This window comes from Hyposmocoma kahamanoa, unplaced genomic scaffold, assembly GCF_003589595.1.
Source record: "Hyposmocoma kahamanoa isolate Upper Pololo Valley unplaced genomic scaffold, ASM358959v1 66, whole genome shotgun sequence".
Taxonomy (NCBI): Eukaryota; Metazoa; Arthropoda; class Insecta; order Lepidoptera; family Cosmopterigidae; genus Hyposmocoma; species Hyposmocoma kahamanoa.
This window is the reverse complement of record NW_020653854.1, coordinates 12,907,295-12,933,606: the sequence shown is the minus strand read 5'-3', so window position 1 is coordinate 12,933,606 and position 26,312 is coordinate 12,907,295. Positions and strand designations below refer to the sequence as shown.

The window sequence follows — 26,312 nt, the reverse complement described above, 5'->3', positions numbered from 1 at the left end:
AGTTAGGAAAATGATGCGTAGCGTTAGATGGAAGAATATGTAAGTTACAGGAATTTATAACAGAACGAAGACTGCTCGAACGTGAATCATTTTTAAGAAGGCAAGTATTAAAATCACCCATCAAAATGGTATGATCATATGAAGGAGCAAAGCCTTCAAGGGGCTTTTCAAGAGCGGAAAAGTAATCAATTCTTAGAGATGGGCAATAGTAAACTCCCAGAAGTAGTTTATGATGAGACAAAGTAACTTCCAGAAACAGATGTTCTGCAGTATCAGGTGGAGAGGGTTGAGGTGAAGTACTGAGGATTGCAAAAGGAATATGGCTACGAAAATAAATGGCTACCCCACCATGTGAAGAACTAGCACGGTCATTGCGAATCAGTTGGAACCCGGGAAGACAGACAGAAGTAGAAGAAAGGCTAGGATTTAAAAATGTCTCCGACACAAGAATAGCGTGGATATTTTTGTTGTCAAACGTAGCTACGTTATGCTAGCTAGCATGTCCGCATAATGTGCTGGAATTCTCTGCGCGTTAATGTGTACTACATTGAAATTCTTAGGAACTTCTGAGAAGGTGTTATGCAGCAGCTTGTCAAGGGCAGGCAAACTGTGGAAGCTATCGTCTGAAGACTAAGAGGAGCAAGACATATATAAGTCACTTGATTACATATTGATATATCCATAGTTAATTGGTATATAAGTAATAACAAAATATTAATAAAATAATACTAAAATTAAAAAACAAAAACAAAATAAATAAAAAATAAATAAAATGAAAATAGAGTGACTGAATTAATAATATATAAAAATAATAGTAACAATAGATTAAAATAAAAATCAAATAATATAATTTGTATCCGCCAGCCGCCCGGAAGCCACGAAACAACATTAAAAATTAAAAATTACAAAAACATCACAACAAAAGCATAGAATGGAATGCACTATTTTCCATCCTTCTATGAACGCTACAGATAAAAAAAAAAAAAAAAAACAATCTGGACAATTTGACACACAGTTTGCGAAATGTATAAAATGAGCAAGCGAGACAGAAAATACGTAAATGAATGTGATAAATATGACAAAACAACAGCTCATCCACACGAAAGCAAATTCAAAAAACAAAAAGAAAAAAAAAGTACTGCTTGCTTCGCTGTCAGTCGAACAAACGAAGACTAAAGCGTGAATGACGCTCTGTATACGATTTTAACGCCCTATAAGTTCGGACCCGACGTCCATATAATTGTAAGTCAATGGTTCTTGGCAATAATTTCCTTAAAATCACAAATTCATTGAAAAGGCAATATATATATAATGTGTATACTCGTATATATGTATACTTTTACAAGAAAGTCCCCGAAAATTGCTATTTATACAGATTAAAAACATCATTAAGTACATTTTTGTATTATCCATTTACTTCAGGTTCTTTGAACGTATTTTCAAATAATTTTCGTTAATTGGTACATGTATACAGACTTGTTCTTATCATGGTATTCTGACTTACGAATGAATGGTAGAGTTTAATTAATATGAGTATTTTAAGTGTAATTTAATTTAATTAATACGTGGTTTTTTTATTGTCTTGTAAACTTATTATTATTGTATATTTTCAGGTTTCAATACTTGTTAGTATTGAAACCTGAGCTAGCGAAGGCGCCCAAGATTGAATAACGAGCGAAGCGAGTGGTTCATAAATAATATCCTGAGCGTAGCGAGAGTTTCAATGCACGAGACGCAAAGTGCTGCCAAGCGAAACACACAACTTTTCACCTCACTATAGCGAGGAAAATGGTAGATGAAAGAAAAACAATTGAACTATAACAAATCTTATAATAAAAATTAGTTATCGTTGATAATTTAATGGCAACAATAATAAGAATAAAATATACAAACGGATTTATATTACATAAATAATGTACGACAAATCGTGTAGTTGGACGTCTTATGTTTCATTCATCATGGTTTTTTTTCATCTAAAGAAAAAATTTGGTGCACTACAGTCCGTTGTCAAGTTCGAAATTCAAAAACCTTTTCCACACTAAAATGGAAAAAACGATTATGCACTCGAATTTCTTATGAGAATGAAAGCTTTTCTGAGCTAGTGAGGTGAAAAGGTTTTCCAAGTGATAGGACGAATAAGTCGCGCACTTGGTGATTAGGGATACGCCGCCGGTCCATACCAGTGCTGCTCAAAGCTTTAAATCGCAAAGATCTGAAGTTTACTGCCACTCTGAGACATAAGTTGGCAAGCCTCATGTGCCAGTAGTTTCCTCAGCACACTTACTTTTCAAAATTTGAATGCTCACTTTACTGCTTGGCGGCAGAAACATGTAAACACGTTAATTATAATGAAGTCTCAACTTTTTGTGTTGTTATTTTGGCCAAATAATACAATTTTAGTTTTTAACATTTGTTTTTTAATCAGCCTTTTATTCAAAATAGCACTACAGCGCAAGACTCACTTATTGAAAAACACATATTTTTGTTTGGTTTTTGAGACAATTTGGACGACGGTTCAGTAAATTTCAATTAAAACAAAACTATATTGAATGTCAAAAAAACAGCCTAATGAAACACGTCGACAAATAGGTAAGCACGTGCCATAACCTCTACGGTGAGGTGAAGGTCACAGTCAAATGAGTGGCGGACCGTGAATAAACGTAGAACCATTAACTGACTACTAGTGGTTACAGGGGTTTACTATCACCGAGAAGGACAAAACAGAATTTTGTATTTTATTTATAATATCAAGTGACAGGACGAACAAGTCGTGCGCCTGATGGTAAGCTACACGCCTGTCCATAACAGTTGCAGTGCCATTCAGCTCTTTAAATTGCAAAGATCTGAAGCGCACTGCCTCTGCGCCCGTCACCCTGAGACATAAGTTGACAAATCCCATGTGCCTGTAATTCTACCAGCACCCTTACCCTTCAAAATAGGAACACGGTAATGCTGACATTACTGCTGGGCGGTAAAAATACATAAGGTTGCAGTACTTCCCTGGCCGAACTCTTTCACTGCTACTATGTATTTCCCAATTTTACTTTGAAAACAACAAGGTTGGTAACAAAAAACTTAACTGTTGTAAAACTATGATAAACAAAAAAAGTATAATATCACAGCTTGTCGTCATCGTAAACTTATTGCTTTTTTAAAATACTATAGAATATAATGATTAAAATTATTTGTTATATACCCATTTTTACCTTTCATTGTCATTTATTATCAATAACCGCTTCGAATCAATTGTTTTGTTTCACTTATTCTTTGTAATAATTAAATCTCACTTTATATTAAATCATGGAAGTGCATATTAATTCCCTCACGCTCTAAATATTAGAAAAATATTATTGTAGAAAGTGCTGCAGGAATATTTTTTTAAAACGTGTTTATCGGTATACCAATAAATATAATCCTGTAAATGGTTAAGTTCCCAACAGCTATTTGTTTTCATAAAAACTCGAATTGTTGTTGGAAGCTACGTCTTGTTGCGTGGCAACGCCCACGCCACAAACTATATACGTAGCGCGAATTGGGACCTCGCTACGACATCCGTAGGCTTGCTACGCGCATTGACTGTGCAAATCATACCCTGTTATTATTCTGAAATGTGATTATTATGTTCCAAAACGTAAATATTGTTTTGGGGAGCTATATTTACTATAACTATTAGTACGTATTTTTGGCCTGAATCTTTGGGTAAAAATAAATTTTGTGTGTATTACTTATATATACAAAATATTCGGTATCTCTACTTAACACACTCCCACTTTGTTACCTAATAAATAATACTGTACAAAAACTGTATCATATTACGTAAACGAAGATGAAGATAATGCAGCAAAGTAACGTTATTAAAGAACGGCATTCACAAATAGTTGTAGGTCACAGCCTAGACCAGTCTTTGTACAGCGTAGAGCAAAAAGTGAATCGCAATCGTGTTGTGTGCAAAACGATAACGCGCGTACTCAGGGAGGCAATACGTTTAATCAAGAAGGTGTCATGTAATTAGAGATGGAGATAGGACCAGCCGCGCGCTAGACAAGGACATAACATGTAGCAACAAGTCGACAGCCGGCAGCGGGACGCGGGGCGCTATCAACGTGACGTCAGCACCCTTTCACTCGTGGCGGAGTCACGGCGCTCCGCGAGGCGAAGGCGAGTTAAGTCAGTCCGCGCGGCTCGGTCACGGTGTGAGCTTGTCTCGCGCTCAGTGTTCCTAAAATATACCGAATCACGCGTCACTCGGGATAAAACTTGAACATAGTTTGATCAGGATAACGGACGCACGCAAACGGCCCAATCGGTCCTCCGTGTGATACCTCTCCTCACTGATTTTGAGTTCGTTGCAACTTTTTTAATACCACAACTTTTACGCCGCGGGATTATCTTTACGATGGGCGTGATAAAAGTATCTCCGGACACCGCATCCCTCATCTCCGTGTGCGACATGCTCGATGACATGAAGGTAAGCTTGGGAGTCATGTGATTGTAGAGTGGCATTCGTCCGACCACCAATTCCGTATTGAGTGAAAAAAAATACGCATTTGCGTGGGCGGTTTATTCTTCGGTCTATTCTTGCCTTTACTCATACCGCGGGGATTTCGCAGTTTTTAAATGCGCTTTTACGCTGTGGAATTCGGAACGGCGACGACGGCGCGGGCGGTGGTGGACATTGGAGGCAACGAGCGTGCCTTGCTATGCATATTTCGAGCGTTGCGGTTTCTAACCGGTGAAAACCCGCGGTCAACGGAAGCAGTGCCCTTATCAGTTGTTTGTGACACGGTTGCTGTATCAACAGCGCATGCGCTACGTGAGAACGCTTACATTAATTTCAGCCTACTACTCGTATAATCACAATGCAATAATGTTATTAATATCCTTTATAAGATGAGGACCATTTGATATCGCTCTTCATTGATGGTGGCTTAATTTGTAAGTCTCGGAAAATTCTAGACAGAAGATTTACATCGGTAGCAAATTGGTGTAATGTAATATTCATTACCGTTTTTCGCGTAGTTGAGAGTGATTCACGTCAATAAAACTATTACAGCTTGTGCGACGCACGGGCTTGCATCAGATTCGCCACGATGACGAAACCTCGTTAAATTTGTTTGGATCATATTAGCAAAGTATAGTACTCGTACTTGAATTGTGTGATGTGTTGGACTACGTTCCGTTTTGATAATAAGAGCTCGTGATCTAGCCATCTGCTACACGTTCGAGTACTATACAGTTTCACTTTACGACTCTTAGTTCAACTACTGGCTTTGAAATCTTCAACTACATAATTAGTCTTATTGATTTGATTTATAAATAATTCATTTCCCTAGTTTGAAGGCATTTCATGAAGTTTCTCTCACACAACTCGAGTCCATGGGTATTTTTCTGTCTTAGGAAAAATCTCGAAGGAAAAATATTTTGTTCGAACATGAAACAATAGATTGGATCGTAGTCTTTTTATGTATTGGTGGAATTCATCATAATCACCATGGACCATTTATTTCCCGTTTTTTGTGACTGTAACAATGAGTAGCTATTTCAGTTTCATTAAAAAACAGAATCAAAGTAATTGCATTATAATTCATTTACTTAAGGTATACAAGGACCCTAAAAAGCGAGTCTTAGATTAAGATCTTGAATATACAAGTAACTTACTTACTTAAATGAAGTTTCTTTTTCAAAAAACGCTATTTAAACGTGTTAAGGGTTCGTTTTGCAACAATTTCTGGTCATGTAGTGATTTTATTTGACACTATTTTATTTTTGGAAGCCTCCAGTTAACAAGTAGATTGTATGTAAATTGTAAGAGTTTTACAATTGAATGGTAGCAGTGAGAACTAGCGATGAAAGAGACTCAGACGTTTTATAACGACTCGACTCGATTTTACAGGACTCGACTCTAAAATTAAGAATGGAGGTTCGAGTTTTTATTAATAAGACTTACTTCGACTCGAGTTGTTTGCAATGGACTTATACCTATTTTAGTGTTATTAAACCCGAAGTTTATAAATAAAAATGACGTAGTATGTAGTAAGTAATCACGTTTATTTATTTATATTAAAAATTAAGATTCAAAGAGTGATTTAAGCAGTAGGTACGTGATTTGAAGACCTAATTATGTAATGATTGCATACAATACTATTTCTGCGAGTAAATTAAAATAAAGAAATACAACCAATATTTCTATAGGTCTAACGTGCTCTTTTTTATTTTGTGTAATATTGGTCTGTAACCACTTTTCTTATTATGAAGTCCTGGTACTTTTGTTTAAACTTTTTTAGAAACCCGTGCACATTAGTGAGATACAATTTATCTGTAATACATAGAACAAATATATACATAAAAATCTCGCCTATCACCCATTCAGGGGTAGAGACTGTGGACCTCCACTCGATACGTTCATTATATACATAGTATTTGTAAATAAATATGAGTTTTAATGACGAATGACTTATGTACGTCACAAAGCACATAAATATTAAATAAATATACAACTTCTTTAGTTCTATGTTTAAGACTTAAAACAACAGTAAATTAAAAAAAAACTGGAAAAGTAAAAAGCACTAGTGCGAGAAATCCAACTTTCCGCACGATTTGTAGTGCGAAAAATACCACGTTTTGAGCAACTGTATTAAAAATAACTATTGTGGGTAAAAATAAAATCACGCCATACAAGTCATAACTCGCGACTCCCGAGGCTATAAGGCGCCAATCATTTAAGTCGTTTTAGTCCTACAAGTCTTTTAAACTTCCTAGGTTTTAAAAGACTTCGACACGAATTAATCTTCAGTTTTAGTCAAATGACTCAAGACTTGAGGGTTAAAAGACTAGAGTCGTGAGGCATTAAAAATTAGTCGAGGTTTTTTAAAAGGCCTTAAAAGACTGAGTCTCTTCATCACTAATGAGAACAAAGAATATTACCAAAAAAATTTAAACCTTGCTAATACACATAAAGTAATATAAATATGATAACACATGCATTAATTAAAGCAATTCATAATAATGTAAGCTGTTCAATTTTTTAAGGAGTTAAAGAGTGTTAAAAATTATATTTATCTATGTTTGTTGTATTTTAAAACTGTTCATACCTGTTTTAATAAGTTTAAATACACTTTTTGTTTTTCTTTTACTTATCTGTCCAGTACGTATACTGTAGCTGAAACCGAAATGTAAATAAGCGTAGAATATTGATTTTGGATATTTTGTTGTTTTAAAACAGTACACTTTATAATTTAAAGTTAATAGTGGAACTATTATACCTTTGTATAAACACGAAAGAGATAACTAGACATCGATCCGTAAGAATTAGTTTAGTATTGTACATCAGATGTCGTAATGATGACGTGATTTCTTACTTTGAAAAAATAGAAGAAAAACTATAAAAGCCAGTTATTTTACCTATCTAAATCTTATTCCTGCACAACAAGAACATACATTTACGGTGGAAGTGTTACGCATGGCGTGTTTAACTTTACAAGCGAAGAATTCACTACAAATAAAATGCCAGCGCTCACGCAACCTTTTCTACGACACGCAACTGCGCATGCGTCTAAAGGATTCCTTAATAATTATTTATACCTTCAATATCGTTTTAATAATACTCAATTTAGATTTATCAACTGATGAAAATGCAAGGAAAGATTTAGTAACAAATAAAATCACATGTTTCGTAATAGCTTAATGGTTTAACCTACTGCCTCTCAAGTAGAGGGTAGTGGGTTCGAACACGGGCTTGCACCACTGAATTTCGGCATTTATGTACGAAATTTAGTTTGAAATTTACCATGAGCTTTTGGTGAAGGTAAACATTGTGATGAAACACATCTGCTGTATGTGAAGTACCCAATCCGTGTTGAGCTCGCGCGGGAACTACAGCCCATACCCTCTCAATGTCAGAGGAGGCCTGCGTCAAGCAGTGGGACTATATGTATATAGGCAACTACTACTACTACTACGTTTCGTAAACAAATATCGTTGATTTTAGTAATTATTAACAACTTGAGAAGCCAGTGCCGCATCTAAACTGCTTCTTCTAGCTTCTAAAGTCGCCGCCAATTTTACCTTCAGTATTCTCTCTGCAAGCTGTGCATCTTTTAGTTGTCACCACAAATTAATTTTGGTTTCAAACGTAATATTTGTTTAACAATCATAATATTCCTTGATCCGTTTATTCGCTTTCTAAATAAAACAGAAATATTATTATTCGCACTCTTAATACGATAGTGTATTAACTCAAAAGTGATTTTTTTTTTTTCAGAATCGATGAAAAACGAATTACTCACTTGAAAGATTATTAAAATTTATGTACAGGTGTACTACTCGCCAAGTATATTAAAAAATAAAAGGGTAAAAATTATTTCATACTGTTTTGTCCAGAACTACGAGTAGCTTAAGTAGCACAAACAGTTTATCTCATTTTGAGTTAAGTAGGTATCTAAATATAATTCTTTGTCACAATTTTCTAACAACGTTGTATTGACCTGCAGAGATTCGAATTTTACGTGCAGCAATAGTATAATATTGAATTTCACATATTTTGAGTTATAACACTATTATTCTAGCAACGCGAATATAATAACTGTCTTCAACTATTGAGTTTATTGAATATGACGACGTTTTTACATCACGATATTCAATATTTTTTTTTGGAAATTACTGCACTAGTTTGTTATAATGATTAATACAAAGATCGAACACTAAGAAAAATTTCTTCGATCCGGCTGGATTCGAACCAACGCCTTCAGCATACCGTGTCTGACGCTCTTCCAACTGAGCTACGGAACAAACCAACAGACCTTACGAATTTTTCTGTGGTTGTTGCAGACCTTTGTTTTTGGGTTTTAACGACTTTTTTACCGTAGCGGCAAAATCGTATCGTTGAGTACTTAATTTTTTGTTGGTTGTAAAAGAGGCGTGGCTGTGTATAATTTTTTTTCTTATATGTCTTTTATCTTACATACATATAATATATACGTTCAATGTCCTTCCACTCTTATCCAATATCACCACAGTATATCTTTTACTCCCATTCATTTCTCATTTGGTCACTTTCTTCTAAAAATCGCTTAGCAAACATACCGCTGAAGTCGGAAATAAGACATTTTTACTTTATATGAACATCAATAAAAATTATATGATTAACACATACAACTATTGTGATCCATAAATAGAGCACCTATAATAATAACAACGCGCACACACTCTTAGCCCTGCACACTCACGAAAGAAACAAATGTAGGCCATACAAATATTTCTCCCGGCCCAGAACTCGAACCGGGACCTCTCGAGTGCCAGGCCAGCATGTTAAGCGTTCAGCTACGGAGGTTAGCTAACCTATTACTAACAATAGCTTAAAAATCTTCTATACAATAACAGACATGCTGTTTTTTCACTCTCCTTAATTTCTCAAAATTATTTGAGCGGTGTTGTTTGCTATGAGACGATATTTATAAATGGTTGTTTATACCATTTATGTTTTTTTCCATCACCATTTATATTTCATTTTTTTGGTCTCCTTCTCTTTAAAGAAGTTTACTATTGGCGCGATTTTTTAATTTGTACCTTTCCTTATTTTATAGTTTAATAAATCTAGTCTTATTTAACAAACATGTACAAATCAGGTAAAAAGTTTGTTAATTGTCAATTAGGTTAAATAATATGCAGTTATCTTTTTTCTTATTTCCGTTGGAGTTTATTTTAATTTGGTTTTCCTTGTTATTTATGTATAATTGCTAGTATCAATACATGCTTTCGAAAATATTTAAAAAAGTCCATTTTGCTGTCTTGACCTATATACATAGTTTTGTATCTTATGCTGATGATTTTAGGATTTATCTTCACGTTACTGCAATTAGTATTTAATTTATGTCTAATAACTATAATGAAATAGAAATATAAATGTCTACTTAATTTAATAAAAGAACAATCAAAGACTAAAATCAAAGAATACCCACACTACATGTAATATTGATTCAACTCAGATGTTAAACGTATTATTATATTATTAATATACTACCTGAATGAATGAAATAAAATAATATATTTCATAAGGACTGCATACGTGTATGACATACGCGTACTTGTTTCAAGTACTTTAAATATTTATAAAAACGTATTATATATAAAATTGTAGGCAATACTCCGTGAAGGAAAATATCGGGAAACCTCGGAGGCAATCATTTCGTCGAGACTGACTCATGAGCAGACTATTTCGCAACTGAGAGCAATGATCAATATCAATAAATTGTTGCGGTTATGATCTTTTGGATTACAATTACCTGTATTATTGGCTATGGTTATATATGTAATTTAATAAGTTTAATTATGTAATTATTGGTATATTTCTAGTATGTAGTTACGGTATTGCTGAAGTATGAAATGTTTAAACTCTTTATTCTAAATTAATGCTAATCCAATTATATTCAATTTTTGAGTAATTTGTTTCACACGCCAAATTATTTTAATGGGAAGCCTATTTATGAAAAATCACGATTGAAGTCGTAGAGTAAAATGGTGATTTAATATGATTGCAGTTGCCTCGTTGGCATACGTCTGAGTACCTACTAAGGCGAAAAATACTGCGACTATTTTATGTATCTTATACAGACAATAATGAAAACATTTACACGACACGTTACAACTGTGCAAACGCAGTAGGTGCTAAATATGAACACTAGCGATAAGGTATTCAGTTAAAATTCTTGCCAATGGTATTCGCGCGTTTTACAACATAATTATCATCTCGCGAGCCCAGGTCACCTGTTTAACGCAAATGATTATAGTTATCTTCGGAAATGTCGCTGTTAATCCTATTTGTAAATGCCCAATTCACGACGTTGATGATGTTGTATGAATAAATAAACGCAGTAGTATTATATAATAATATTATGTAGTATCTTCGATAATTTGCGTGTTTCTGCCGCCAAGCAGTGACATGAGCATTACTACGTACCCGTTTTGAAGGTTAAGGGTGAAATTACAGGCACATGGGACTTCTCAACGTATGTCTCTGGGTGACGGGTACAGTGGCAGTGCCCCTCGGATCATTGTGATGTAAAGCTCTAAGTGGCACTGCATCTGTTATGGACAGCCGTGTCGCTTACCACCATGCGCACGTCTTGTTCGTCCCGTTACTTGGTATTATAAAAAAATAAACAGTGTGGATATTCGAATACTTTGACATATCTGAAATGATTCCTCATCGATATGTAGCAAAACGTGAGCGGCAGATCCTTGGTATTAACGATTGCGTTTTCTAATGCCAGTGTGGTACGCGTGTGCGACGTGTTGAAACGATCAATGTCGCGCGTCTTAGCGACCTTGTGTTCGTCAGGCCTGATGTAAATGTCTTTCGTGGAAATTAATTAACAAACACACATGATATCGTAGTCCTTCTGTCGAAATGTAATGGGACAAATTATAGGATACGAAACTTTAAATCACGATTTATTAAAATTGAGTGCGTTTGAAACATGAATATCGGAATTCGTCTGCCATTATTCAAAGACAATAATATGCAATATATGTACCTCTTCTTCAGTTTTGTTTATAGTTCCCCTCCTTATCAAACTCTTTGTTATACTAAAAGGGCATTATTACTTATCATAAATGACGTAATCGGCTTTTTTAACGAAATTGAGTTATTAACATATCTTTTATCTTATTTGTGTGATATAACCATCCCAGAGCGGCGTAGGATTCCTCGTCAACAGGGCTCTCTCTAGCAACGTTGAGGAGATCTCTAGTGTGTCGACCAGGGTGGCGTACCTTATACTTCGGCTATCAAAAAGGTATAGCTTGAAGATTGTACAGGTCTACGCGCCGACCTCGACACATTTAGATGACGAAGTGGAAGGTATGTATGAGGACATATCAAGAGCCTTACACAACACCACTAAGGCCCACTTCAACGTTGTTGTGGGGACTTTAACGCTAAAGTGGTCCCACTTTCCAGAGTCTAAACGAATCTCGAATAGGCCCACATGGTTATGGAAGTAGGAATTATAGGGGGCAGATGTTGATCAACTTCCTCGAGAGGGAGGGGCTCTTCTTGATGAACTCGTTCTTTAAAAATAAGCCTCAAATGAAGTGGACATGGCAAAGCCCCGACACTATGACCAAAAATGAGAATGATTTCATCTTGGCAGATAAACGGCACATATTCAGAGACGTTTCCGTGATCAGCAGGTTTAATACCGGATCTGATCACAGACTTGTACGAGGCTCTCTGAATATCGATCTCAAACTGGAAAGACGCCGTTTGATGAAGTCCACGCTCCGGCTTAATCCACTCCAGATCATGGCGGGCGCCGATAAGTTTCAGAAACTTCTCGAGCAAAGATTCCTTGAATTGGAACCCACTGATGATGTCGACGAGGCCCTGCAAAAAGTGGTTGAAACGTTTGAGGACAGAGGGCATCGAATTTTGCCGATTGCAGCGTATAGGTACGAAGTTCAAACTCTCGGATGAGATTCTTCGGCTAGTGACTAAACGACGAGAAGACACTCGGGCCACTTCGTCAGAGCGGTCAGACCTCAACAAGAAGATTGCGAAGATGATACGGCGCGACCTTCGGAGCTACAGTACACGCCTCATTGAGGAGGCAATAATACGAAACCGAGAGTCCAAAGTGTTCATCCCAGAACCGCCCTGATGCGCCACAATACCGACGACCTACCGGATATCAGCCAAGACGAGATCATATTGGCTCTACAACAACTAAAAAAATTGAAAAGCCCATGGTGAAGACGGAGTTACTTCAGAACTTCTGAAGTCCGGAAGAGTTCCAGTCATCAAGGAACTACGGAACCTGTTTAACCCCGTCATTCAGTGCGGGAGAACTCCTAAAACGTGGAACAGGAGTATGGTAGTTCTCTTTTTTAAAAAAGGAGACAAATATTTACTTAAAAACTACAGACCCATCTCACTCCTGACCCACATATATAAGCTATTTTCTAGAGTCATTACGAATCGTCTCGCCAGAAGTCTCGACGAGTTTCAGCCTCCGGAGCAGGTCGGGTTTCATCGAGGATACACCACCATAGACCACATACAGACAGTGAGGCAGATTATACAGAAGTCAGAAGAGTATAATCGGCCCTTGTATCTAGCCTTTGTAGACTATGAGAAGGCTTTTGATTCCGTCGAAACCTGGGCTGTCTGGAATCCTTGCAGCTGTGCCAAGTGGACTATCGTTACATTGAAGCGCTGAGATGTCTGTATAATGCCGCCACTATGAGTGCCCAAGTACAGGACCAGCAGTCTGAGCCCATCCAATTACGCAGAGAAGTAAGACAGGGGAATGTCATATCCCCGAAACTGGTCACAGCCGCATTGGAGGATATGTTTAATACGCTGGACTGGAAAAGCATGGGCATTAACATAAACGGCGAGTACATCTCACACTTGCGATTTGCAGATGACATAGTGCTAATGGCGGAGTCACTAGAGGAACTACAGCAGATGCTGGACGGCCTAGCGTCCGCCTCGCGACGTATTGGTCTCGACATGAACTTGGAGAAGATCGAAGTCATGATCAATGATCGCATTGACCCGAGACCCATAGTCGTAAATGGCCACCTTCTTGAAGTTGTTACCGAATACACTTACCTCGGGCAGATTCTGCAGTTAGGTAGAAACAATTTCGAGAAGGAAGCCAGGAGGAGGATTCAGCTTGGATGGGCAGCGCTTGGGAAGCTACGTCGAGTTTTCTCGTCACCTATACCAAAACAAAGTCTGAAACAAAGGTTTTCAACCGGTGCGTCCTGCCTGTTATGATTTACGGAGCCGAGACGTGAACACTCACGATACAGCTAGTCCAGCAATTTAAAGTCGCTCAGCGAGCTATGGAACGGGCTATGCTCGGAGTTTCTTTGAAGGATAAAATTCGTAATGAGGTTATCCGACAGAGAACTTAGGTCACCGACATAGCTCGTGCAATAAGCAAGCTAAAGTGGCAGAGGGCTGGCCATATCTGTCGAAGAACCGATAAACGATGGAGACAACGAGTTCTAGAGTGGAGACCGCGACTCGGCTAACGTAGTGTAGGACGCCCTCCGGCCAGGTGGAGTGACGACCTACGAAAGGTTGCTGGCGGAAAATGGATGCGACAAGCTGAGGACCGGGCGAAATAGCGCACATTGGGGCACATTGAGGCCTATGTCCATCAGTGGACTGCGATAGGCTGATGATGATGATGATGATTATCTTATTTATTTTCAGTTTAATTGTTAAGCAAAACCAGCATAATTGACATTTAAAAAAAAGCCAAAAGTACCAATATCTCGAAAATTACCGAAATGCGTTAGGTATAATAAGGAGAGCAGATTACTTGTGCAAGTAAGCCTGCACCTTAACAGTCAGGTCCTGACCCCAGATCAGCCCGTTTTCACAGACTTCATCTAGTGCTCATAAGACTAGTGCTTCGGGTGAGCGACCTCAGGTGCACGTACAGCACCCTCCCTCTTGTCCAAATACGTACCCGAAATGTTAGCACGTACATCTCCCGTTGTATTGCACAACTGGCAGTTCACCTCGCAACTCGGAAGCGCCTCACTAATTCCCAAAATTCCTAGGCGACTGAAACAAGACAAACAATGGGGCATAACATTTTAGTCATTTTGAAACTACAAAAAGTTTCTTCAATTATATTACTTACTATTTATTAATTTGCTGCAATTGGCAGTCTTAAGACTAGCATATACGTATAATGTACATAAGTTGGTTCTTTTTTAATACAGCAAACCGCGGTGCAAACCTCCATTTTGCTGAGCTGAATAGTCTGTGGACCATTATTCTGATATTAAACCTTAGTTATCGAATTCTTTTTTTTCGTAATTGTTATACAAGGGAAATGAAACTATTTTTGTTTAATCTAAATCGCGTATATTTGTTTTTTTCTAACAAACTTACGTCTAAAGGTCCAATGGTCATAACTGACTCACACTGACTGTTAATATATGACAATACTATTAAAATATTTTGAAATACCGCTCTTCTTCTTTCAGCTTTGCCATATGAAAATACATCGGGTTATTTGCTTCAAACAAACCGATGTTGTCAAAAATTACATATGTATCAAATACAAAAATCATAAATATTTAGACTTATTATTTCAAGATAGCATTACAGATTAGTACCAGCAATTTGCCCATATCATTGATAAGCTTTTAATGTGTTGTGAAAATGCACAAATTTTTATCTTTTAAATGTATTAATTGATCAAAATAGCTCTTTATCAACAGATTCTCAAAACATTATACATTATACATTATACGAAAGTTTATACATATAAGTTGCTAATAAGCTACCAACATATTATGTACATTTATCGTTATGAACTTGAAATAAGAATATAAGTCGATTTTCCACTATGTGTATAGTTCAATATGATGACACTAATTTAAGGTAATTTGATTATAATTTTTCTTTTAGTCTTTACTTAATTGTATTTAATAGTTTAATAGCAGATTAAACGTATTGTTACAAAACGCAACTACCTGCTTAGACTGGCTTTGAATGAGGCTTTTGGTCATACCAACAGTAACAATCGACAGACTGCCATGGACCCATGTTGTCGGAGTTTACGCTAATTTGTAGTACCTACTTTAAGTCACCCCTATTGTCTTTGTTTCTATTCTAATATAGGAATGTATAATATTTATCGTATAATAGAAATAACCACTCTTTACTCCACCAATATCCCAACTAAGTAATATTAATAATAACTTTGTTATACAAATTGTGTTTGGTTTCCGATAAAACGTACATTAGATTAATGAACCAATCAATAATATATAAGCTATTGATAAAAGTTATCTTCCGAGCAATATTATTAAATAAAAAATACCTACAAGTTTGTTATTGAATTCCCTTATGGCGTCTTCAAATTAGACGCTTATAGAAGTGCAGTGTAGCGTCTGTGGCACCAAATCCGCGCATCTAATTTTCACACAATATCTCGATACCTCTCATGTAATTTGTTGTAAGTTAAATGTATCCTTTTTTAATGTATATTCTAGGTTCCACGTTTGAAAGTAAACAACACTAATGTCCACTTGCACTAAACCTAGGTACGTCTTAAACTAAAAATTGCAATGCAAAAGACACTCTTAACACATTGTGTTAAGAGTGTCTTATCAATTTAAGCATTGGTTTAAGACATACTTAAGTTTAGTGCAAGTGGACATAAGTGATTTCTTTACTTTTAAGTATGGAACCTGTAATATGCATTAAAAAGGATATATTTAGTTAAAAGCCAAAAATGATATATTGATTTGCAACACCTTACGCGGGAGATATCGATCTAGAAACGCACTCTTGCAGTCACAATTAATGAAAAAGACGTGACGCGCGGCTGCCGCGCCACTGCAGCGCTTCTAGAAGCTTTAATTCAAAGGCGCCTTAACTTAAAAATTTCCTTTTCATGTTATTACATGTTTACAAAAGATCAAATATAATCTGATCACATTTTCGTCGGCATCTTTCTTATCCAGATTTACGTATACAAACGTTTGTGTAATTTCGTTTGGGTTTGGTAACCATAAAGCAGTCTTCAGAAGTTAAATCAAGATTACTAATAGCTGTTAAATTGGAGATGTTCATGATTAACTTGATTTTATGCTAGGAACTAATGCTCATTGAACTGAAGCTCGTTATGTATCAATACGGTACTGTACAAAAAGTACAATAAACCAAGTTTTGAAGATTATCCCAGTTTATATTTATAAAGTACCTCTCGCTACGCATCCTAAGCTACGCCGCAGCTTACAGTACGTAGATGTGTTTTATCAAGTATTTTGTTATTTTGGCATCACTTCGACGCTTATTTAAAATAACAAAATCAGATCAAAGGAAGTTTTCTTTGTGTTCGAACTTTGTATTAATAAATTATACTAGTGGAGTTAAAAAAAATAAAACGACAATATCATGGTAGTAAAAAACATCATGATATTCAATAAAATCAATGCTACCAAGTCATAGTATTTTTTTTGAACACGTAAAAATACATTTTTACCGCTGGCGGTTGTCCTCTGCCTCAAATGTTATCTGGAAGAAATCGCTCTTATCGATAAATCCGCCTTTGCTCACAGAAGTTACCTAAACTACGTTAACAAAAATACCTTCCTTTAAGTAATCCTATACCCAGCAGTGGGTTGGTGTAGGCTGACTATGATGATGAAACTGGTTTAGTATGTCGGGTAATCAACTAGTGTTTTCCTTCTAGAATTTTCATTAACACCACAGATACAATTTTACAATGTGTACAAATGTAAACTGCAAAGAAATTAATAAATGTATGTATTCCTATTTAAAGCAACAAGCAATGTTTACCTCGTCCTGTTGAGTGTAAAATCTTGCTATTAATTTTTAAACTGAACTGACGCCAGAAAGATCATGGCTTATCAGAATTTGTATATTGTTTATTTCATGTTTATGACGATAAATTTTTTTGACTATGATTTTTGAAATATAATATTAATTGCGAGACAAACACTGCTAAAGCATACTCAGATTTCAAATTTGAATAGCTTCTAATGAAATATTTCCTAAACTCCTTTTCGTTTGCCAAGGCGTAATTTGCATAGTACTTGCGCGTGTGTTGCTAGGACTCGTTTAGTATGCGTACACGCATGTATCCTTGTCCGATGCTAGATCAATGTGCACTATAGTTTTGGTTTTCCTTTATAGACCCTTGAACCATTAATGATTGGTCTTGAAGGGTGATGAAATATGGTCACTTAAATGAAAAATAATATTACTATGTCAAATTAGTTTTCGTAATAAGTATGTAAAATATCAGGTCCCGGAGTATCATTCAAAATTTTTATTGTATAATGTGTCCCCAGAATTAAAAAAATAGCATATAATGATAACCTGCAAAAGACAGAAACACAGTATTTCAATAATTTATATTTTGAAAACAATTCATAAAAATCGTATTTAAAAAAAACAAAGAGTGCTATAAATACGTCTATTACCTATGTTATTCACACTATATCAGACTACTGAAATAAAATTTCCATTACAACAATAAACAATTCCGAAAAACGAACAATTGCAGTAAAATTCTAAATATTCATTGTATTTTGGTAATGTAATACGTTATGTAATCTACATACAAACGCTATGGTGGAAAATGCCATTGTTCTAGTAATATCAGTCAAATCTCTAACTAAACTGAAACATTGTCATTCCTGATATATCAATATAAAGGTCAAAGTACTTTTTAATTATTATTTTTGCTTTAGACTATATATATACTTTGTGGCAATGCCAAATTAATCCTCTAGTATTTCTTCGTGATGTAAATTATAACACCGCACCGATAGATTATGATTCACAGGTTTATTTGGAAAATGCTTCATGGCTCTAAACGCAGATTTTTTATCATGAAAACAAACAAAAATGTTAATATTATAACAGAGTGACGTTATGAAACGTGATCTTGAAGATTTCACATAACGTATATCTGTATGGATGAATTTCACATCCAGGTTCAAATACACGAGTGGGTAATTAAATATTTTGAACACAATTATCTATCATTCAAACCTCTACTTTGTATTCATATTGTATTGCCCTTGAAATATTAGAGTATAATAAAAGGTTTTATACAAGAGACACACTCGAGATTACTATCTAGAATTAGCATTGAAATAAAATTTGCAACACTTGTTATCAACCAAACACGTTGTCCATGACATATACAGTCATAGCAGATAACAAACGGGGTAACTGACATGTACACGTGATCTGTATTGGTGTGTAACAAGTGTGTTGCATGTTCATGGTTAATTTTCTTTAACTATTCATTTGTTATTATTGATACAAAGATCGGATAAACGCAAAGAAAAAAATATTTCGATCCGACTTAAGTCACACCAGCGTATGGTGCCTCACCGTGGCTACCAATCTTACCAACTGAACTGCAGATTGTGTCAGAATTGCGAATTTCCCTGTGATTGTTGCAGATTTTTGTTCGATTTAAACGGCTTTAAACATGTCACTATAATAATTGAAATATTTATTTTTATTGAATATTATGATGTTTTTACTGCCATGATTCATATTTTTTTGTGAAAATACTCCACTACATATAGTCGAGTATTTTTATGTAGGTAGATCGGTAAAAGTAGTAGCCACGTTGAGGCAACAGACGCTGGTTCGAGCCCATTTGGATCGAAAGCATTTTTCTTTATGCTTGTTCGATCATTGTATCAATAACAATAACAAAGTAATGAAGTATTTAAAAAAAATGGTAGTAAAAACATCATGATATTCTATAAAAATATTAATCCAGTGTTGTTTATGTGTATGCTTAAATGAAGAGTCAGTATACGTCTAATAAGTTATGATCGTTAGGATCTTTACGTTTGCCTCCCAAATCCTAGTTGTTGCAATCTCAACACACTTTTCTCGCTTCGTCCGTTCATATGTTCATTGTAGCGCAATAGAGTAAATAATAATAAACTTTATTTAAGATTTATTATTTACTTGAATTTAGTCAAATTAAAAAAACATGTCTTTATGCATTTCTATTTTGTTTCGCAATCTTCCATCCCGTCCTCTAGACGTTTGACGTTTCTCTATTTTGAGCTGTTTTTTGCTTATGTTGTTATTGCCACAACTCTTATATCATCGGCGCATCATTGTGATTTTGATCCCTTCTTACTCTTCACATATCTGATGTAATGTTCTGATGTTTATTTTGACTATTTCACCATTTGGTGTCATTTGACATGCACATCTACACTCCACTTGGTATCACAAAATATTAGAAACAATTTTCCCTTAGAAAGTGACGTGTTGTAATGACGATAAAGTCTGTTTATAGCGTCATATCTTACTAAAGGCCTTATCTCAATGTGTTTTTTTAATGTTTGGAAGCTGGTATGTCCGAGACGTAGACTGACGAATCGGTGAAGCCAAGTTTACGATCTGCAGCTCTCATTCCAGTAGAAAATTAAATTTCCTATTTTAACAGACGTGGACGAGAGTGAATAATGTATTAATGTTTTTCAATAGCAAATTAATTATACGATATCGCGGCCACTTCAATGTGGTGTAGATAACAGCTGCTACTAAATTAGGAACAATGATAAAAACTTATCATAAACAAAACCGCTCCCGTAAACAAGTATTCATAAAATAAATGTCAATTTGCAGACAAACAAAAAAATCCGTTCGCTTTGCCCTACACCAGACCCATACCTAACTATAGCGGTTGCTAACTGGATTTAATCTATTAATTTCGTACTTAAAATACGGCAAGCTCTATTAAACCTTAGGATATAATATTTACTTTCTTAGTGACTGATATAATTTAATGAAATTCTGTAATGAAACTGATTTTTTGAATTGAGTACAATTAAACTTCACACGCTCACTGTGTTCATAAATACAATTAATTTCATTTACTTTAACTATTGAAAAAAAAAAACAAGTACAAAGACTATAACAAAAACACATAGACGAATTTCGTTAACTTGATAACTTGACCTGTAGCTCAGTTGGTAGTGAGCAGCGTTACGGTACAGCATGGTCATGAGTTCAAATCCCATCGGAACGATGAAAAAAAATTCTCTTTGTGTTCGATTTTTGTATCAATAATCAAATTAAAGTAAAACTAACGAAATGAATACATGAAAATGAATTGTCACATATTGTTAACAACTACACAAATTCTACCATGGATACATGTACCAAATAATAAACAAAGTGATAAAAACATGTGTTCTGGAATCTAATTTATTTCATTCATTATTACGTAAAAACACAGTGCCACAATTATTTGATAAAATCTTTTACAAACAAAACAAATCTTAAAAGACATTTTTGGACTATGTCCAATCGTAGATCACGAGCTCAACATAACATTTAGTATATTATTTTCTTTTAAATGTTTTAATAATAGCACTGGCAGGCCACAATAACCTCTATTTACGCTCAGTCCGATAATTTAACGTTTAGTAAATTGTATGAACATAAATAGAATGCAGTTAATCGTTTAATACACGACTTGACTCAGTTTAACCTTTATACGCTAATCATTCGAGCGGAAAACACGAGTAACCTTAAAAACAAACCTAATTACACGATACAAATCTATCATGCAATATTCAACAATCGAATTTGAAGTTTCTTATTGACACAAGTTTTTACGTAAATTTATGATATGTAATTGTCACAATACTGTGATTAGACCCTTATGATAAATTAGTTTAAATTTCTTTGTAAATTTCGTGTCATATTGTAGTTACCTGATTTGTCACTTTCTGAATTTCTTACGACATTGCATGAACTATAGCCGGCTATGAAAACTAATGGCTTAAGTTTGAATTTATGATTCAAATATTAAAAGAAAGTGAAATACGCTTTTTGCAACTATCCCGCGCACATATCGGACTTCCGTTCCGTTTCACACAACACACGCATTGTTATATTCTGTAATCAGGTCAATAAATCTTTAGTCACTCAGACGTACCTTTCCGTATTAACTTTTTGTACTTCCATTTCCATGCAAATGAATAATGTAGACATTGTACTTAATTTTTCCTTTATGTCATGTCACTTATAAATGGCTTACAATAAAGATCATATTTAAATGAAAGTAAAAATAACATCCTTCCCCATTCAGAGACGAGGATCGAGCAAAGGAACGCACTGTTCCGTTTAGTATTACGCAGCGCACGTACACCAAGTCCATTCTAATTACTCGCCTCACGAAATCGAAAGTAATCGTCTAGATGTGAATTGCGTATAGCTGCAATCGAGTTAAATGAAACGTCATGTTTAAAAAAACGTCAAGGTAACTAAACTTTGCCCCCAAGCTTCTTATTTATTTGTTATTTTTTATAAAATAGAGATCTGGGTCTTATTTTTCACTTGTCTCATTGATGATATAAAATAAAACACCTGTAACGTTTTGTTGAGAATGAAACTGACACCTCTGATTAACTAGTTAATGGGAAAATATATATTTTTACTATATGCATTAATTACATCACGGTTACAACAAGTACGAAACTTGACCTTTCTATTCAGTATTCCAGACGCCACGTGTCGAATTACAATGCAGTAACGAAAGTAATGAAATCGAAATCATTTTCAGAATCACGTGCGTGTCCAATAAGTCCTTCCGTTCTGCTATTAGCTGAAATGTCCGCAATAAACGCTAACTTATTCAGCTCACAGTTTATTATGTATTAATTGTAGCTTGTTTTTGTTTTCGTCTTTTACTGAAATATGAAATTATGCCAGTGTTCAAAATGTCAGTAATAACCGCGGTGATTAGCTATAACGTATAATGTGGAGCTACATTTCCGTTTTTGTCTCTTAACAACCATTAAGAGTAAAAAGCTGGTCAACTTCCTGATACTTAAGATTTGCTCACTCCTAGCAATTTATAAGTGACATGTAATGATTTATGTATATTATATTATTATTGTATTATATGTATATTGTTTCATTTAGTTATCATGTAGCGTGTACATTATGTTTTGCGTCACCGAAACGGTTGGAAAACATCACGGACGCACACAAAAGGCTCCTAGCATTGAACAAGTGTGCACAATGAACGTTCGACAGTCACGCTTTTCAAGTTTCTTGGTCATTATCGCGTTACTTGTTCTAAGCTCTGTTCTTTTATAAAATCGTTGAATAGAACTGGACGACCAGACACAGAAATGTACGATTTTGCACCTAAATTAATTCAAATATATTTTTTATTTCATTGACAGACAAATAACAAACTGATCGTCCTATAGGAATGAGTAAGAAGCTGTGACGGTGTGACCTCACCCACCTTTTTAGCGCCTTTCTCCAGTTCCTGGCCACTCGTATTTAAATTTAAATATTTGAATTGTACTATAGTTGTTTTGCCTCGCATTCTGATTTTGTTTTGTCCCACCGTCACTCTCTGCTCGATTACGGTAGCGAACACGTCTTCTCTGCTCATTTCTTTGAGCCGTTCAGCAGTTACCGAAAATCTCTTGTGCGATAAACATTTAAAAAATCATAAATATTGTTAAAGCCAGAATAAATATTTATAAAACTGGATTTATTACCACTAGTTCTTTAACCTTTCGAACTCAGAACGATTTTTTTTTCTCCGGCCCCCCGGGTATTGTGACGGTGTGACCTCCTTACATCGTCATCCCACCTTTTTATCGCCTTTCTTCGGTTCCTGGCCACTCGTATTTAAATTTAAATATTTTAATTGTACCATAGTTATATATCCGTTTAGTAGTTACCGAAAATCTCTTGTGCGATAAACATTTTAAAGATCATAAATATTGTTAAAGCCGGAATAAATATTTATAAAACTGGATTTATTACCACTGGTTCTTTAACCTTTCGAACTCTGAACGATTTTTTTTTTCTCCGGCTCCCCGGGTATTGTGACGGTATGACCTCCTTACATCGACATCCCACCTTTTTATCGCATTTCTCCGGTTCCTGGCCACTCGTGTTTAAATTTAAATATTTTAATTGTACCATAGTTCTTTTGCCTCGCATTCTGATTTTGTTTCGTTCCACCGTCACTCTCTGCTCGATCGCGGTAGCGAACACGTCTTCTCTTCTAATTTCTTTGAGCCGTTTACAAGTTACTAAAAATCTCTTGTACGATAAACATTTTAAAGATCATAAATATTGTTAAAACTGGAATAAATATTTATAAAACTGGATTTATTACCACTAGTTCTTTACCCTTTTGAATTTTGAACTTTAAACTTACTAAGTAAGAGGCTGCGGAGGCTACTATACTACTCTCCCGACAACATTATCATCAACAGAACTCCACCAGCTCCAGCAGCGCTCTTCAAAGCTTTAGGAGCAACCTCTTCAGTTTCTTACTTCGTAAATAGACACACTAGGGCCGAGTTAGTAGCTAGCCCTAGTTAATACAGCATTTCTCGAGATTTGGCAAAATTATTTCGTTACTTATTTGTATTGAATATCATGATGTTTTTATTATCGTAACATTCATCTATATTTTGTGAAAATACTCCACTAGTTTGCTATTAATATGGATGTAAAGATAGAACAAACACAAAGAAAAATTCCTTCGATCCGACATAGTTATTTGACATATTTAGTTAGTAGAACGTATACTTGATATAGTTAGGCAGGTTGTTTTCGGAGATGAAACTGACCTTTGTCGTTGGCATTCCAAACGCGTTTCGTCAAGAATCGAACGCAAATGCAATGATGAAATCGACACCAACTCGCAAGTACGTTCGCCTTCAATACTCTAATAAGATTCAGTATGAACTTTTTGTTTATGTGCCGAACTATTCTCACTTTTCCCTTCACGATCCGAAAGTTCTAAAAGTTAATTAAACATACCTTTTTTATCTTCTTTCCTCATTTGGCCGGCCTTTTTATATTAATAACCATACACATACCTCTCCAAGAGGGTTGTTTTACCATTGATAAATTTAAAAGTTGAAGAGGTTGTTTTTTTATTAAATAAGGTTGTTTTGTAAAACTTTCATTGTACAGGCTGTAACCGAAAGTTGCAGTGGAAATTCAAGGTCGTAGAGAATTACTATCAAATAGTAAATTGGCATTGATTTTTGTTCAATATTCTTTTTAAATGTACCTTTTTGTCTCACGTCTACTTACCTCGGGTAAATTGTTTAGTAGGTGTAGAATGCGTTACTTTCAAGCCTTGTACCAGTGGTAATGGCGGAGGCATTGAGGACTTTTTCTAAAAGTTAAAACAGTAAAACGTTACGTTTCATATTAAATACTACACCTGAGATAACAGTGTTTACAATACTACATCGATGATAAAGCGGAAAAATTCCCCACTCCAATTAACGCTTACGATCGTTTTCCGTTAGCACACTGTTTCTAAACATCCTTTTCCTTTACGCACTTCAATTATAATCTGCATTTCTAAGTTTATTTCGTCAGCCTATGTACGTTTTCCATAAAGTGTTTTGCATTATTTCAAATTATAAAATATCCCTTCTGATAATAGTATATTGACTTTTTTATAAAATTCATTTACAATCTTTTTAAACACAATTGAAGTTTACATTTGTTTTTGTCTCAGTAGTTTAGTTTATTTCCATTTGTACATTATTATTGAACACCGTTTTATACATGAATCAAGTAGCAGTAGAATCTTATCTATTTTTGCCGCCAAGGAGTAATAAGATCATTACTGCGTTCCGGTTTTAAAGGGTAAGGGTGCTGGTGAAATTACAGGCACATGTGATGTGTCAACTTATGTCTCAGGGTGACGGGCACAGTAGCTGTACTGCTACAGACGTCGCTTAACACCAGGCACATGACTTATTCGTTCCGTCACTATCATAAAAAAAAATATTTATATTAATATGTAAATACGGCTATTTAGTCGAAAATTAACGTTCTAAGTCATTTATCAGGCTTACCAGTACCCCCTGAGTCTTGAACTCAATTATTAATGGATGACGACATTTCCTTATCGTTCTTTAAATCGACGATTGATTATACCTAAGTGTAATAACTTAATAGAACGCATTAAAGTATGAAAGCTGTTTATTTGTTATTCGTGAGATCCGGATTTGTGCCTCCTGAATTGTTGGTCTCACGGAAATCCGCTTAAGTTGGTTCCACTTCCTATGCCGATATCGACGACTTTAAACGAATAAGCCATTATACATGTTTGTGTAGTTTAATGGATCAATTCAAAAAGCATAAAACGCGATTACAGTGTAGTTTATGATAGTTTCTTTACTTGTTGAGTTCACGCATTGATTCAAAATGCACCGTATCGAATTCAGTCAATACAGTTACATTTTATTTCCCGCGTACGAACTGTGATATATTCTGTAATCAACTACGTATCTTTGCGTAGTTTCTGTTTATAAAAACCAGATTATTATGAGGCAAATTTTATGTACGAGCATCTTGTAATTACATCTATTGCCACTTTTTAATCGATTACACACTAAGTTTATAGGTTAACTAATAACTTTGCCTACCAGTTGATAGTTTTCAGTGCGCTATTCGTACACGTACGTAAATCGTGATGTAAAAACGTGTTCGTACCGTCAATATTTTCATACGAGCCCTATACCCCACCGTAGGTGGGGTCGGGCTCGGCCTGCGGCGCGTGGTCGGTTTCAGACTACGGGGTTTGGTTATGCTCTTCGTTGGCACAGTGATTAAGTACTATGGGCGCTTGATGAGGAGGTTCCAGACTCGATCCCTGATTTGAACCAAAAAAATTTTTTTAAATTGGTTCTGGTCAGGGTATTCTGGCTATTGCCCTCAGAATTATCGTTACTGTGGTACTCACAGTACAGGAAAT

At 35.3% G+C, this 26,312-nt stretch overlaps 1 protein-coding gene across 4 annotated transcripts in view; it reads left to right on the top strand.

Annotated features, from left to right (window-relative positions):
* The window catches only part of LOC113232098 (terminal nucleotidyltransferase 5C), a 304,794-nt gene that overhangs the window by 266,497 nt on the left and 11,985 nt on the right, over positions 1 to 26,312 (top strand). The window contains exon 1 of one of the 4 annotated variants that reach the window (XM_026466735.1): positions 4,175 to 4,468. The exons of the other annotated variants lie outside the window; for them this stretch is intronic. Coding sequence (XP_026322520.1) covers positions 4,397 to 4,468 — 72 coding nt within the window. The 5' untranslated portion in view covers positions 4,175 to 4,396. Of the gene's footprint in view, positions 1 to 4,174; positions 4,469 to 26,312 lie in introns of those variants that run through there. 4 annotated transcript variants of the gene reach the window in all.